This window comes from Diabrotica virgifera, chromosome 6 (genome assembly GCF_917563875.1).
Source record: "Diabrotica virgifera virgifera chromosome 6, PGI_DIABVI_V3a".
Taxonomy (NCBI): Eukaryota; Metazoa; Arthropoda; class Insecta; order Coleoptera; family Chrysomelidae; genus Diabrotica; species Diabrotica virgifera.
This window is the reverse complement of record NC_065448.1, coordinates 225,881,539-225,899,589: the sequence shown is the minus strand read 5'-3', so window position 1 is coordinate 225,899,589 and position 18,051 is coordinate 225,881,539. Positions and strand designations below refer to the sequence as shown.

The 18,051-nt window shown below is 31.6% G+C and overlaps 1 protein-coding gene across 1 annotated transcript in view; it reads right to left on the bottom strand.

Moving 5' to 3' along the window:
* The window catches only part of LOC114342438 (uncharacterized), a 211,228-nt gene extending 193,542 nt beyond the window's left edge, over positions 1 to 17,686 (bottom strand). The window contains exons 1-4 of the mRNA XM_050653782.1: positions 17,357 to 17,686; positions 17,126 to 17,298; positions 12,556 to 12,703; positions 3,498 to 3,924 (exon numbers count right to left, since the gene is read on the bottom strand). Coding sequence (XP_050509739.1) covers positions 3,498 to 3,924; positions 12,556 to 12,703; positions 17,126 to 17,294 — 744 coding nt within the window. The 5' untranslated portion in view covers positions 17,295 to 17,298; positions 17,357 to 17,686. The remainder of the gene's footprint in view (positions 1 to 3,497; positions 3,925 to 12,555; positions 12,704 to 17,125; positions 17,299 to 17,356) is intronic.
* Between the last annotated feature and the right edge of the window lie 365 nt (positions 17,687 to 18,051).

Below are 18,051 nucleotides of genomic sequence, written 5' to 3'. Positions count from 1 at the left end.
AGCCAGTACCGCCATTAAGAAAGACAAAAAACACACTTTCTTCAAATAAACTTTTTTATCCCGTGCCTAGATTTTGTATCACATTGGAACTACTAAAAATCGATTTTTTTATAACAAGAAATCGAACGTCACTGACTTGGCAACATTTCGCGCCTATGTATATAAAAATTATTGTTTTTGATAGTATAAACGTCACTGTCAGTGTCGAATTACCGACGCACTGTTGCCTCACTTTTGAAAGTTCGCAGAACTTTCGCAATCTTGGACCGCGTTTGTTGCTACCTGTTGATCGCTACTGTGTGCTCTTAAAGTGATTTTCTAATAAGTCAAAAAGTTCGTTTAATGACCATAAAGGAGTATCTATAAGGGTATAAAAAACAAAAAACTAGGGTATAAAAACCCTCTCTTCGGTTGTTTTAGGTTGTTCATAAACAAATTGACGCTTCTTTTTTAACTGTCGAACTTCTAATATAGATTTGAATTCTGTTTCTCCATATACCAACATTTTCACTTAATTGTTTTGCAGCCTCCAAAATTTTGTTATAATTTTTATCGTGTCGATATTCAGAAACATAATTTAATTTCTCGATAGATTTCATAAGTAACGAATATTTATATTTTCCTCTTGAATAGCTTTACTATTGAATTAATTCTATTGAGTAAATGATACCAAATTATTAAACTTCAAATAAAAACCTTTAACTGTAAGACATACACTACTTTCCCAGCGCGTATCTGACGATTACTTTAGATTTAAATTTGATATAACTTGTAATAAAATATTCCAACGTTTTGGGGACGATGAAAAAAAGTTATGTATATATTTCTTGAACTGTTTGCAGTGTCATTTATTGTTAAATTGAATGTGTGCGCAGTACATGGAACAAACAAAGTCAGAGGATTTTGTGTTAAAATTAAATTTTGTAGCCCATTTTTCCTCCTCATATTCGCTCCAATCTCATATCTTTGACCACGCATACCTATAGTCAATGGAAGTATTCCATTTCTCCAATATTTCTGATATTTTTTCGTATCAACCGCGGCCATTGAATCATCAATTTCAATAAATCTTTTTGTTGGAAAGGAACGAAAAAAGAAATTTTCGTTGATCTTCACAATGCCATCAGTGTAAGAAACCAAGCGTATTATATCATTATTGTCATTATTATTCTGTTATACTGGCATCTCATGCAACAAACATAAGTTTGGGAATATGATTCATAACTCGACGATGCGCAGTGGTTCTTGTTTACTAGTGTTACGTTACCATGGAAACGGCCAGTTTGGTAATTATTTACTTTAATTGAATATACGTATTAAAAATTATTTTAAATTTCCTTCCGCCACTGGTAGAAACAGCCCGTTCACCTGAGCGAAACACTACGTCACACTCCCAAACTTATGTTTGTTATTTCAACCATATTCAAAAAATTAATTTTTCTATGATTTTGTGTAACACCAGCAGAAAAAGACGCTCATTTTGGCGCCCCCAATCAGGGGCACCCGCCTGCATTGCATCCCTTGTAGGCCCGTTATCGCCGGCCCTGCGTGAAATAACCAAAAATGAAGCACATTTCGGGGAAAACTCATTACAACTTATAAGTGTTTAAAAAAAGCTTCATTTTTGTTTTATAAAAATAATTCTAGCATCAAAATTAAACAAGTTACGCTCAAAATAAAGTTAGTCCCTTTTGGTTTTGGTAAAAAAATCGAGAAAATCACCCCCTAATTAGTATCTTAAATTAACTTAATCGTTACGACTTCACAAGTTTCTTGACTCGTGTATATATTGTTTATATGATCTGTAAATTTCATCGGTTCAAAGTCCTTATTATTGAAAGGGCTGTAGTTAAAAGGGGTTGAACGAGTCACTGATCACGAATGTATGCAAATTTAGAAACACCAAATCTCAATCAATTTTTGTCTAACAGAAAAACAAAAAAATACATGATATTCAGAAAAGCAAATCTGACTTTTTTTGTTTTTCGAGATTTTTGGTATCTCTAACAATTTTTAAGATATTTTGAAAAAAAAGCACATTTTTCAAAATTTTAATTTTTCAAAATTTTACTTTGAAACCAAATTTTTTCAAAAATAAGTACTTTAAATCGATGAAACTTACAGATCATATAAACACAACATAAGTAAAATAATTTGTGGAGCGGTAACGATTAATTTCATTTAAGTTGCTAATTAGGGGGTGGTCTTCCCGATTTTTTTTTTGCAAAAACAAAAGGGACCAACTTTGTTTTGAGTGTAACTTGCTTAAATTTAATGCTAGAAACTTTTTGTAAAAACAGAAATAAAGCTTTTTTTAAATACTTTAAAAAAGTTAAATTAGGTTTTTCCCAAAAAGTGCTTAATTTTTTGGATATTTCACGTCGAATTATTCTATTTGAAATTTGGTGAATATGAATATATTTTTCATTGACTATAACTCTGGTTCTACGAGATCCAGAGACCTAACGTGTACACCATTTTTTTTACTTTTTTATAGGCTATATTTTTGCTAAGAACGTTTTTTTCGACAAAATACTTACTTTTTGAGTTATTTGCGAAAAACCGTCAAAAAATGTGGTTATTTTGTTGAAAAATGAACATATTCACTCGCAAATAACTCGAAAAGTGTTGACTTGGCGAAAAAGCTCTATAGAACAAAAGTTACTTAAAATTAGTCAGTTTACCCATTTCCGGACTTATTTTGGACATATATTTTTTTACCCCCAAAAGGGGGTGAAAGTCACCCCAGGGCAAAAGCACACATCGGCACAATATCACTTTTTCTCTTTGACATGTAAGCTATATGTATGCCAAATTCCATGTCAATCCAAGCGGTTCTTTAAAATTTAGAGCAAAAACCGTGAAAGAATGGACTATTATTATAATTTTAAAAATATCACCTGAAAGCTCAATCTTTCCTCTATGTTCAGTGACAACTAGAATGCGCTATATGTTATAGAAATCAAGAAAATGTCAAAAAAAGTTGTCACAAAGTCGCCCCATGGGTGGGGTTTCTTTGTGACACGTAAGTTTTTCTGCGATATTTATATAGAATTCTAACTGTGGCAGAAAGAAATATCCGTACATGTTTTACAAACATTTTAATGTTAAATGGAGGTAACATATTGTGTTAAAATATAAATTTACTTTGGTAGAAATATCTTCTAAAAATTCTTCTTCAAAAGTCAAAGTTTTCACGCCAACCTAAAATCACCTGTTTTGACGATGATCAAATCAGCTGTGGCATGACGAGCGAAGTTGCACTAGGAACTTTGGTTATTGTTCCGTAGATAGTGCACATAGTCTACTATTGAAATAAAACATTTTAATTATTCCAGCATTTCTAATGGCTCGGCCAAGTTAATAAGTTTAACTTTAGAGGCCACTCTCACAAAGTAACCATATGTGTCACAAAGTAGCCTCACTTTACGGTACTTTTTGATGTGGAGCTACCTGCTGATGATAGTATATGCCCATAGTCAGGAGTCAGGACTTACCAATGATGATAGTTGTTCAATCTCTGCGTTTCCTACTAAATTTCCAATTTGCATTCGGAGCCTAGCCTGAACTATTTTTGGCAACTGTTTACATATTTTCGCCATTGATGCAAAGAATAAGTCATTTTCATCTTGCTTTTCCATATTTTTTAGATCTTGCCTTTCAGATATTTTTTTTAATATCTTCAAACGTTCATCTGCAGATGAAGAGGTAATTGTATAGTCATATTTGTGTTTATTAACTCTTTGAATGTTTATAATTTCAGCTTCGTCTTCTTGGATATCTGAAATATCGTTGCTAGTTTCAAGTTCGGTAATAAGTAATTCAGACGGTTTTAGCTCCATGTGGTTGTCTTCATTTCTATAATGCGCCGTGCTATTTTCCACACTGTGTTGAGACTCAGACTGCTCTATATTGCTGAGAGTACTAAAAATAAAATGAAAATATTTTGTGATGAGTAAAATAAGGAAATAACAACTTGGAAGTCAAAATGTAGGTGTATGAGGGGAGTGCAATTAGAACGAAAACATGCATTGTTTTGAAATAATTCAAACAAGCTTATATTTTTCTAAAAATTTTTTTGTTAGTTTATATACAAGTTAAAGTAAAAAGTTCTAGTCGCAGATTTGGCCGCTAATTGTTTATTAAGTGTTTAAACAATAACAATTGTTTTGTATAAATAATTTTAAAAATATCGTTGAATTCATCATTTTCCTCTGATCAAATATGTTTATATTTTGTTTTTGCTTATGCTGAATCCGAAAATGGCATTACAATTTGAAAATTCTTATACAGAAGCTCTTATACAGTATGTTTGCGTAGGTAGGAACCACATGGAAAACTTTTTTATTATCAATTTTACAAAAAAAGTTATTTTTCATAAAATACTCTGGATACTCAAAAATCTACAACTCAACCACCAGATATCAAATTTTATCAATTTTATACGAGTTATGTCAAAAATATGAATTTCTTTAAAGAGTAAAGTACCTTTTTATTCCAGAATATCAAAAAATGCTATTATGAAAAGTTGTTTGAAATTAAAAACTATGTTTTAATATACAATTACATTCTAATCGAAAAAAAAAATTAAATTTTTTCTCAAATTACGGATACCCATCATCATTTTATTACAATTATTGTAACTATTTTATTATCGATTTTACGAAAAAAAAGTTATTCTTCATAAAATGCTCTACCTGGTCAAAAATCTATGATACAGTCATCAGATATCAAACTTTTTCAGTTTTATACGAGGTATGTAAAAAATATGAATTTTTCTTAAGTCAAGTGCCTTTATTATTCACAATATTTTAAGGCTATGGGTCATAGCTATGGGTACATAATTCACACTGGTATGGATATGTAAATATTACTAGAATGTCATTCAACTTGACAATGTCATAACCATAGAGGTATATATTGACATAGAGAGAGGATCATTCAAAGCGAAGTGACGACACCATCTTTTTTCTTTGGAATAGTGCTGTTTCACTCTTACGCATATTAAGCTGCGACAGTTGTCCTCCTCTTCCGTGCCTATATTCACACCTTAATGTCATCTTAGTTTCTCGGTACAATGTGCTAGAAAGAGATAGCGCAAACCAGTCGAAGAGATCTTGTCGTCAGGATGCGCGGAGTGAAGGCTCACTCTATGTTAATATATAGGTATCTCTATGGTCATAACTAACTTAAGGATATGGCTTGTGAATGTTCTTGGATAACTGTTATTTTTTGTATAATTGCAAATTAGTAATTCAGTTAACAAATCTGATAATTTTCTCACTAACTATGTATTCAGTGATTGTAATAATTTATATGTACCGTACCTACAACAAAAACTAATACTCGATCGAGAAAAGAGGAAAAGTGTTAAAGTGATTTTTTAAAAATACCGGGTGGTGAATTGGAAAACGGGCCATAGGAAACTCAATGTAAAATTCTAAACTGTTGAATTCCTGCTTCCCTAATTATTTTAGATCAAAATTCATAAAAAACTATGTGTAGAGAATTGAAATCTGTATTGAAAGCAACTGTTAATATTGTTCTACGAACAATAATTATTCAAAATTTTGTAAAAATATAATACAATTTTCAGAGTAATACGCCAAAGTTAGGCCACACACAATGTAATAATGTGTATAAGGTTGCATTTGGTGACAATGAAGTTATTATATTAACAATTTGAACTGTCAATTTTTTATTTATTTTATCATTTATTGTTTAAAACACAATAAACTTGATAAGATACCCTCAGTTAAGGAGAAATTATTAATAATAAAGATATTTTCTTCAGTCAATAGAGTGCTCACTGTCAGTTAAATAGTAACGTGTGGCCTAATATGCCCACACATACCTACTGCGGTAAATACATTATATTTTTCAAAATTTCGGAATGTGTTTAAGTCGTATAACAATTGTAACTTCTGTTTTAATACAGATTTCAATCCTCTACAAATAACTTCTTATGACTTTTGATGTAGTAACATAATTAGGGAAGCAGGAATTCAACAGTTTAGAATTTTACATTGAGTTTCCTATGGCCCGTTTTCCGATTCACCACCCTGTATATTGTTACTATGGAACGCTTACAATTTTGAACATATTTAACAACAAAATACTTGGATCACAGAATATATTTTGATGTATTCTCTGCTTCTATCTTCCATAAATAATACACAATAAATAACTTTTTATAAAGTTCACGTCTTAAATCAATTATTTATCAAATACACTATACCGGGTGGTGAATCGGAAAACGGGCCATAGGAAACTCAATGTAAAATTCTAAACTGTTGAATTCCTGCTTCCCTAATTATGTTACATCAAAAGTCATGAGAAGTTATTTGTAGAGGATTGAAATCTGTATTAAAAACAGAAGTTACAATTGTTCTACGATTTAAACACATTCCAAAATTTTGAAAAATATAATGTATTTACCGCAGTAGGTATGTGTGGGTATGTTAGGCCACACGTTACTATTTAACTGACAGTGAGCACATTATTGACTGAAGAAAATATCTTTATTATTAATATTTTCTCCTTAACTAAGGGTATCTTATCAACTTTATTGTGTTTTAAACAAAAAATGATAAAATAATTAAAAAAATTGACAGTTCTAATTGTTAATATAATAAATTCATTGTCAACAAATGCAATCTTATACACATTATTGTATTGTGTGTGGCCTAGCTTTGGCGTATTACTCTGAAAATTGTATTATATTTTTACAAAATTTTGAATAATTATTGTTCATAGAACAATATTAACAGTTGTTTTCAATAGAGAATTCAATTCTCTACAAATAGTTTCTGATGACTTTTGATGTAAAATAATTAGGGAAGCAGGAATTTAACAGCTTAGAATTTTACATTGAGTTTCCTATGGCCCGCTTTCCAATTCACCACCCGGTATATCAATATTATTAAACAACAACTCAAAATATTCCCGATTCATGTCAAATATTTAAAATTGTCACTGATTGTCAGTGTCTGACTCACAATAATGCTGACAATATTCTACTCGACTCAGTGCGTTGTATGACAAAGATAGATTTGAAAAATATTACCACGGACATTGTGTTCATTTTTTTCGAATCCTGAAAAAAACCAATAAATATTTTTGAAAAATCTAAACGCAGAATGAAAGACTAAATTATTACCGAGGGCCGAAAGTCCTTAAAATAAATAAAAAGTTAATTTTGAATGAGATATTTAAAATTAAAAGTAACACTAAATTTTCTCTTAGTTTTTCACCCCTGCAACTTATTAAAATAAACATTATAGAAGTTCTCAGGGACTTTCAGCCCTCGCTAATAACGTAATCTTTCATTCTGCGTTTAAATTTTTCAAAAATACTTATTAGTTTTCTCAGGATTCGAAAAAAATGAATCCCCATTTGAATAGCATTGCAGCCGAAAATACGTACCCATCCTCTTAATTACAAGGATATTGTTGAACACTGAAACATATTTTTTAATTCCAAACAACTTTTCTTTATAACAATTTTCGATATTGTGAAATATAAAGGTACCTACTTTACTCTTGAGTGAAATTCATATTTTTTGACATACCTCGTATAAAATTAATAAAATTTTATATTTAATGTTTGCATCTTAGATTATATACGATGCAGAGTATTTTATAAAGAATAACTTTTTTTGGTATGACTGATAATAAAAAAGTTATCAATAGGTTCCAAGTTACGCAGACATACTGTATAAGAGCTAAAAAATTTTTTTTGTTGAACATTTATTATTGTTGAAACTTATTATTAAATGTATTTTAGATAAGTTTTACAGAAAAAAGTTTTGATCACTTTGTATAAACTTTTTTTTAGCTGGTAATTTTCGGTTTTTGTATTACATTTTTGTTATCTTTCTTAATTTTCTCAAAAAGAAATAGTTTGTTTCATTTCTAAAGTAAAATAATTTAGTGCATTTTAAAAGTGCATTTTAAAGACTACATCCTGAGCTTTCAAAAAACACCTACAAAACTGTAATAGATTTGTTGAAGCATGAGTAATAACCGTCTTAAAGTGGTGTTAATTCTGTAAAACTATGAAGTTTTCAAAAATTACATTTTTTGAGACGTCGTATAATTTGAATTAAATTTTTGAGATTTTTTTTGAATAAAACATCGTTTAGTAAGATGATTGAAAGGCAAGTTGTGCAAAATTGAGACTTTTATAAGAAAAATTGTATTAGTTACACATTTTTAAATCATTTTTAAACAAAATTCATGTAAGTCTCACTTTCAGCCCACACCGTACTTATGCCCATACATTTTGTTTCTTTTTATTATAACTCTACGATAGCTTAATTATTCTTCTTTCATGTTCAATTTGTAAAATTTCATTTGATCGATTAGTTAAAGAATTACATTAAGATAACTCAACCGTGCACTTCGCCGTACGCTAGTTTACAGTGCGCCAATGTTTGTGAGAAGGGTGACTTTAGCGTTATAAATAAAAAATTATAGAAGCTACAGATTTAATTTTAGAAAAATCTTTATATAAGGTTTTTTTTGTAAAATTTTCTGAATTTTTCAATGGCCAAGTCAGTTTTTTTCAAAAATTTATATGTTCAGAGTTATTTAAAAAAACATCTATTTTCGCAGTTCATTTGTTTAATAAAAAATGAAGCACCCACTTCTCGAGTAGAACTTTTTGATATGTTGTTTATTAAACATTGCTTAATGAAATTACAGAAAGTTCTATCTTGTTTGATTTTTTCCGAAGTGAAAATCTATATGCACTCCCCTATATGGGAATACCGATAAGAGACGGTTATCCCTACACATTGTGTTTCGCAGACGACCAGGTGGTAATGGCTCAAGATGAGAAGGATATCAACTAGGTACATGGTAAGAGAACTAAAAGAGGAACACTGAAAGGTCGGCCCGGAAATTAATATGAAGAAACCGGAATACTTAGCAATATTGCAAGAAGACGTCAAAAATTTATAAAATCGGTAATAAGCATGATATAAAGAACTATCGTCCTATATCTATATTAAGCACCATTCCCAAACTGTTTGAAGCCATATTAACAGAACATCTATCATTAGTATTTAGGCACAAAATAGCGTCTCAACAATATGGATTTTGCAGTGGCAGATCTACAACAGAAGTCAACCTTCTATATTTTATTAGTTATATAACACAAGCAATGGAGGCAGGTCATCAAGTTGATGCTATTTATACAGACTTATCAAAAGCATTTGACAGAGTTAATCATGAGCTCCTTTTAACTAAACTTGAAAGTTTTGGTATCATATCACTGGATCGTTACTAAAATGGTTTGCAGATTATATTTCCAATAGAAAACAAATTGTACGTATTAACAGTATTAAATCCAATGAAATTTCTGTAACTTCTGGCGTACCACAAGGATCCCACTTGGGACCTTTATTGTTTAATCTGTTTATTAACCCTTAACTACAGAGATCCGGTATTTTTTACCAGCGGGCATTCCCAAAATGTGGATTTCATGGTAACCTCACCACTTACAAGTTCATGTGTCTATGTACCTCTCGGGTAGTTTGTATAACAATGCTCTAGTCAAAGCGTGTAGTGTGTATTGTCAATATTTTTTTCACCTACCTCTACCGAAAGTATACTTTTCCGGACCTGATTGTAGGAAGCAAAGTTGTACTTTTCCTCCCTAGGGAGGAAAAGTAAAAGTGACGTCATGGTATTTCATTCATGAAATATAACTTATTGACGTCCTGTACAATATCTATTTTCTATTACGAAGTATCTATACATTTTAACGTTTATTTATAAAACACCCTGTATAATTTTCAGAATGGTAAAAAACAGTAAAATTGTTATTTTGATTTAACAATGTTTACATTAATAATTTGACTTATATTTGACGGTTGACAGTTATATTGTAAATACTTGTTAGTTTTAGTTCTAATAAATTTTGTTGGTTAGTTACATAAATAAATTAAGTAAAAATGAAAAAATGACTTGTTATTTGAGAAAGGTGGAAAAACCATATGTATAACATGGGAGTAAAGTGCCTTTTTCTCCCTTGAATGATTACTGCCCTCCGCTACGCGTCGGGCAGTAAACTTCATTCTCGGGAGGAAAAGTAACACTTTCCTCCCTTGTTATACAAATAGCTATTTTTTCTAGCACACATCAAAAATCTTAACCGGCAAAAATTACCGGATGTCTGTTTTAAGTAAGCATTTTTATATGAGTACTATATTTGTAAATCTGAAATGTTTATATTATTTTTTTGTGTTTTTAGGAAAAAAGTAAAGAAATGGACTGTGGAAGTCATCCTGGACCTTCAATGAAGGTTAAATTTGACGATAAAAATTTTGAAGCCACTTTGCAAAAAAATTGGTTTGCCATTTAATTCTGTGATAATTTTATCCCTTGCAGATTTTTTCTCATGGATGTAAAAATTTTCGTAAATGCTTTTTTATGTTTCCTTTGTCATTCTGTGTTACGTTTATTTGTTAAAAAAAGTCTAAATTTTTGTCCATAGCATTTATGGCCGTTTGTTTCTATAGACCAAAAATGTCACCAAAATTCTCGTTTACCAGATTATTCTTTAAAAATCTTATATTATATTATTAAAATCACTCATTTTACCATTTTTTCCCATATCTAGAGACTCCAGAAAAACACATAATGCATATTTTTTTGTTTTTTATTATTAACTTTATATTTTGACTCTATTTTATAATGACCGGTAAAAAATACCGGGGATCTGTAGTTACGTGGTAATATTGGGATGTCTGTAGTTAAGGGTTAATGATGTGGTTAAAAGTTTTCACCATGGTGTGGTACTCCTATTTGCTGATGATTTAAAGGTATTTTCTGTAATAAGATCAAGTGAAGATGCTGAAAAATTACAAGACGACTTGACTAAACATCAAAGTTGATGCATCAATAATGGTATGGAACTGAATACAAGTAAGTGTTATGCCATGCGTTTTATCGAACTAATAACCCTTTACTATATGATTACAGTATTAATACATCTGTTCTTTCATCACAAACTGTAATCAAAGATCTTGGAATATGGCTATAGATACCTCACTAACTTTTCATGAGCTCTTTAAAACCATCAATAACAAATCTTTGAGGCTTCTTGGATACATCAAACGAGTTACTTCTGATTTTACGTCCATCCAACCATTAAAGAATATTGTTCGTTGGTTAGATCTCATCTGGAATATTGCTCTTCAGTGTAGTCTCCCTATTATCAGTTGTATAGTGATAAAATTGAGAATGTACAACATAAAATCCTTAGACATGTTGCGTTTAAACTTGGCCAGTATATGCATTATGACGATATTTTACAGATGCTAAATATTACTATATTCAAAACCCGTCGATTACATCACGACTGAATTCTATTATTTAAGCTGGTTAACTCACAAATCGACTGCCCAGATATGTTAGCCAAAATTAATTTCGCAGTTCCCAACCGCCAGACAAGACAATTGGTTTCATTTTCTGTACCAATGCATAGAACAAATTATGCTCATTATTCGTTCTTATCTCGAAGCCAAAGAATTGCAATCAATTTCAGGAACTCGACTTTTCCTACAGCTTAAATAGATTCAAGGCTGTCCGTATAGGGCTTTTCATCGATTGTCATTTGTTTCGAGCTTCTGTCATGTGTCACATAATATTAATATATCTACGTCATACGTCTTTGGTTTGTATCATTGGTATACATAATAACATATGACGTGGATATATTAATATTATGTGACACATGACAGAAGCTCGAAACAAATGACTGTGAATGAAAAGCCCTATTGTCAAATATCACTTGACGACGGTTATTATCAGTTATGATCAGATGTAGGTACCTACTTTTTATGTTTATTTATATTATTTGTCTGTGTACTTTCATGTTTAATTGTCTTGTAATTTTTAGCTTATAAATGTTTTATTTTGTTTTAAACCTTTAACGTGTTAATTGTATTTTTTTAAATTATCGTACTTGTTTTAAAATTGTACTTATTTTGTAAAATGGGTTCGCCCGTAAAAAAAATTTGGAAATATAAGAACAAGTAAAACTAAAAGGAACGAGGAACAACAGAAACATAGATAAAAAACGGATTGGGACAAACAAGATCTTGCGTCAGACAACTCCATAGTGTAATCGGGAACAAAAACGTCAAGAAAAAAATATATGCCAAATAATAGTCCAAAGTATCATAAAATACGCCGCAGAAATTTGGACCATAAACAAAAAAAAACAAAGGAACATTCTGACGACCGAAATGGAATACTGACGAGGGAAGAAGACGGTACAGCCACGTACGCAGAGCAGAAAACATGGATAAATAAGGTTGCAGAATGGAGCCCAAGAGGAACAAGAAGAAGAGGACGACCGAAAAGATCTTGGAAAAATGAAGTCGACGAAGCCATGTCAAGGAAAGGGTTGGAAGACGGAGACTGGGAAGATCGAAAAAAATGTAAGTAGTGGCTGTCGGTAGAGAAACGGCACTAGTTCTAGGCCCTAGACAACCCTTTCTTTATAATGTAGATAGATATATAAAATAAGGAAATATAAATTTACCTCCTCTTCCCCGAAGAGATTTTATCTAAGAATGACAGCTTGTCCGATCTTTTCCTCGCTGCTTCCCCAGTTGGACCCGGGCCTATCTTGCCTCGTCTTTTTATGTAGTAATCTCTTACATATCCCCACCTCTTGCTGCAATCAATATCTATAAATATAAAAACAAAAACAATGAGTTAGGTGTCGTGAATTAATATGGTCTGATCTTAAACTAGGAGGAGTAATTCGAATTTACCGCGCCGGAATGTTTGTTTGTAATTGGTCCAACCGCAGGCAAGTTTACTCCACTGTTATGAAATTTTGACACTAATGTCATTTATAAAATTTTGACACTATTCACATTGTTCTTCTTCTTAGATTATGCCTCTTGACCTGTTCTTAACCGATTTTGAGCTTGTATTTGTAGCTGTGATGTTGACTTCCGGCTATCTCGACATCCTTTTAAAGGGCCTTCCTATGGGTCTCTTCAGAGACCAGTTCTCTCTTCTACCAGGAAAGGCGTCTCCTTTCTACGCTTCTCCTACCCTCTATTTTTTCCTTGATGAATGATGAGTCTCAAGATATTATATCTTTCGACTCTCATCACATGTCCGAGATATTGCAATTTCATTTCTTTTATTCTGTTTTCAATTTCGCTCTCTGTATTAGCTAAGCTTAGTAGGTGTGAAATATTCAGCGGTAAACTTACATTCTGCTCCTGAAGTCTAGCAATTAGTGCTTTTGTATGGTATTTATTAAGTTCACAATTAATACACCAGGGAAATAAGGCAAAAATATACCATGTTCGGGACACTTGAACAGCCAGGTTGCAAATGGGTTTTTTGGGTACAATATACCAAATACATTATAAATACAAAAATGCCCGTCACAGTTTGGACGAGAAATTTAGTTATTAACAAATAAGGGTCAAAAGTGAGAGATTTTTCGTTTAAATCGCTACAGGTAAAAATAGGGTAATTAACGGCCGGTTTCACAAAGTAAAATTAACTTGTGGTTAAGAGATAACCAGAGGTTACCCCCGATATTATCGATCGGGGTAACCTCTGGTTATTTCTTAACTTTACTTTGTGAAACTGGACCTAAATGTCGTATTTATAATATTTTTCTTTTAGTAGATGAGCCAAGGTTTAAAATAGCGTTTTTTGAATTTTGGTCCGATTATTTGTTGTTTCGGATATTGCAAAATAAAACTAAAATTTCGAAAATAAAAAATTTGCAATAACTTTTGCGAAAATGAACTTAGGACTTTCATATTGCATGAAAAGTTGAGTCAAACAGTCCATATAATGCACAAAAAATCTTAAGACGATGCGTCAATTAGTTTAAATTTTATTCAATTTGTTTATCCCAAAGAGCTTTTTTTTTCGCAATGTTATTGTTCAGAAAATAATATTGATACAGCAAGTCTGTGAAAACAACATGAAAGAAGAATAGTCATGTTTTCAACGCATTTAAAAAAAATCATTAAAAAGTCATTTTTATCACTCAGAAAATATTTTACTAAGATAGAGTCATTTTTGGCTTATAAACAATTTGAATAACTTTGTTAATATTGACTGTAGGCTAAAACTACAATGGAATTTGAAAAACTGGTATTTTTATACGAATTTTAAAAGAAAAACTTTTCGCCTAGGTTAATTACGGTCAAAGTTAGTCACTTTTTTTATTTAATTGACGGCTACTTTGTTTATAATAATTAAGCAACCTAACTAGAGTTATTTTGAAGTTGAAGATATATAAGCTACGTGTAAAAGTTTGGGTAAACTTTGAACCTCAACAGAGTGGTTAATAAAGTTTAAAAAATGGCGTCTGAACGGAATTAATTCGTGGTCGGTGGAGGGGAATTATTAAAATACGTGCACTCAACAAATGAAACTGATTCTGCAAAATATGCTGCGATTAATATCGCTGGAACTTGTTGATGGATTTTGATCATAATTTTTTTAATTTATATGTACTCGTAGTCTTATATAGTACGTTATGTACACACAACCCCACCTAACATTATAAAATGTTAGGGGGAATTCCCCTTATCACTCAGGGATATGAAAAATAGATTACAACCGATTCTAAGACCTACCGAATATACATATATAATTTCATAAAAATCGGTCAAGCGGTCTCGGAGGAGTATGGAAACTAACACTGTGATAGGAGAATTTTATAGATGTAAATATATAGATGGCTATCAACAAATAGGGGTTGGTGATAGAGGAGTGAAAATTAAGGGTTGTATGTATTTTTATTTCTACATCATATAAAATTAAGGTAGATAATTTTGCCAAAAAAATAAAAAAAAATGTCAGAGGGCAACCCCCCTTATAACTTATGGGTATAAAAAATTGATTAAAACCTCTTCAACGTCCTACAGGATGTCTCTTTACAAAGTGTAAAATTTTATAAAAATCGGCCAGGCCGTTTCGGAGTAGTATGGTAACTAACACTGTTACATGAGAATTTGATGTACATAGAAGTAACTGCGAATTAAATAATAAAAGTGGCTAACTTTGAACCTAATTAACCTAGGCGAAAAGTTTTTTCTGAAAATTCGTATAAAAATACCAGCTTCTGAAATTCTAAAGTAGATTTACTCCATAGTCAATATTAACAAAGTTATTCAAATTGTTTAGAAGCCAAAAATGACTCTATTTTACTAAACTCTTTTCGGAGTGATAAAAACGATTTTTTTTAATACTTTAAAAATATAACTATTATTCTTGCATGTGGTTTCCATAGAATTGCTATATCATTATTATTTTCTGAACAATAACATTGCGAAAAAAAGCTCTTTGCGATAAACAAATTGAATAAAATATAAACTAATTGACAAATCGTCTTAAAATTTTTTCTTTGAATGTTTGACTCAACTTTTCATGCAATATGAAAGTCTTAAGGCCATTTTCGCAAAAGTTATAGCACATTTTTTATTTTTGAAATTTTAGTCTTATATTTTGCACTTTCCGAATCAAAAAAGGATGGGACCAAAATTCAAAAAGTGCCATTTTAAAACTGGGCTCATCTACAAAAAGAAGTATATTATAAATAAGATATTTAATTACCCTATTTTTACCTGTAGCGATTTAAACGAAAAAACTGCCATTTTTGACCCTTATTGTTAATAACTAAGTTTCTCGCCCGAACTGTGACGGGCATTTTTGTATTTATAATGTATTATTTATATAGTACCCAAAAAATCCATTTGCAACCTGGCTGCTCTGGACTATAAAGATATGATTTATGATTTAAATCTGCAATAGAGTAGTTATCACATGAACAGAGAGAGTTGATACGCAATCCTATTTTAGCAAAATGTGCAGGAAAATTGGCATGGTTTAATCTTAAGCGACTTAAGGGATGTGGAATAAAATCGAGTAACGTGATAATCAAATATATGTGGGATATTTTCCGGAAGTTGTGGGTATATGTAAATGTATGGATTCCTCGAAGTTTGTATAAACTTGAGCCAAATAGTTTCCCATTTCTTTCTTAATTGTTTATGCAATTGTGGAATGTATGAAATGACTATCTATCTATGAAATCCTTAACACTCTTCTAAATGTCCACATTGCAAACGCGTTAAGTCGATTTATTACATTTCAGTTTAATGTCCATGATTCAGCTCCATAGTAAAGCACACTGTGTACATAACATTAAATTAGTCTTATTCTGAGGGCCAATGTCAAATCTTTGCTGCATAAAATCTTTTTCATTTTCACATAGTATTTGGCACGTGCTTTTTCAATTATTCTCACTCTTATTTCTGCAGTGTAATCGTTATTTTCTATGATTATTATTGTTTACTTTATTGATTACTATTATTCTCTCAATCTGCTGGCCGCTTACCGGTCATTTTTTCGGTTTTTCATTTCTTCGCTTTCATTTTTTCGTCAATATTTCGTTTGTATTGTTGTTCTTGCTAATTTTCATGAATTTGGTTTTTTTGATGTTAAGAGAGTATTCTCCACTATAGCTTAATATTTTGTTCATTATTCTTTCTAAGTCTTACAAGTTGTTGGCTATTATGACTGTATCGTCGGCATACCTAACGTTATTAATTAAACTTCCATTCACTTTTATGCCGATTATCTCGTTTACCAAAGGTTCTTGTTTCTTGTATGATTTCTTTAGAATAAGCATTAAAAAGTAACGGCCACAGTCAGTAGCGGATCCAGGGGGTCACGTGGGTCATAACCCCCCTCCCCCCAATGCAAATAAATAAATAAAAAAACAATTTAGGTAAACCCAAAAATAATTGAAAACCCACTTAACCTAGGGGTGGTAAGACTAAGTGCCCTTGCATCGGAGAAAAGTAATTAAATCACCCTCAAGATCCATGACTGGTTCCGCCACTGGCGACAGTATGCAACCTTGCCTGACCCCTCTCCGTATCAACAGTTCCGTCCAAATTCGTGAGATATTTAAAACTTATTTTTTAATGGACTCGGTGCTGTTAACTGTAGCATGGAAGTATGGAACGAACAGCATTACCGAGAAAATTATAATAACAGCAATGTAAAATATTATAAATAAATATTTTTGATGATAGTTAGAATTTGTTTTATTTTATTACCTGTTAATTGAAGTATCTGGGCTATTTCTTTCCATAAACTTTGTTTTAGTTGGATGTTCCTGTAGTCTGTACGTTTAACATTATACAAACATTCATGGGTTCTAACGAACTCTATCAATATTAGGTCCTGCTCAATTGTCCATTCAATGTGTTTTAGTCCAGAAAACATTACGCTAAAAAAACAATTTTAAATAACTTTATAAGATACAATATACACATAAATATGCCTACCTGTTTTATCAGTTATATTACGATAGAAAAAGAAAAATGAATCACCACTCACACTTCACCATCGCAATAAACCGTTGACTGAATGTTTCTCTTTCTCGCTGCTCGCCGCATGGTCGCATTGCCTACCTCCTACCCCGCACCGCATTCAATATGCCGTCATATTGCGTTGAAGGTTGCAGTGGCTTCCAACGCTGCCAACAGACATGCTGGCAACGCGTCCTTGAAAACCACTACTATAGTTGTACGTGGTAATACAGTTTTCTGACGTAATTTGCCGCAATTTTGAGGTGCAATTATTATCGTCACGTACGATCAGTGGCGGATCTAGACATTTGTCTTGCGAGGGGAAATTTATACACTTCTTTCAACTTGATTTGAGAAAACAGTCATTTAGACTAATTTAGATAATAAATGGATCTACATCAGTTAGAAAAAAAAATGATTGACTATGACCCACTCTTCCCTACAGGTTTGCTGCATGATTTGACCCGACTGCTAATCGATTGAGCTGAAACAACCTGAATACAAGAGTAAAATATGAATATCCAATAAACTCTAGGTTTGACTGTCCTGGCGTAGTGCCTTTCTGGACACGTTTCTTGTGTCTTCAAGTGTGCTGTAAATAGATTACCAATGCCCCCTTCTCCTATTCAGCGGTAGAGATGGGTACTTGAGAATTTTTTGGAACTGATTGA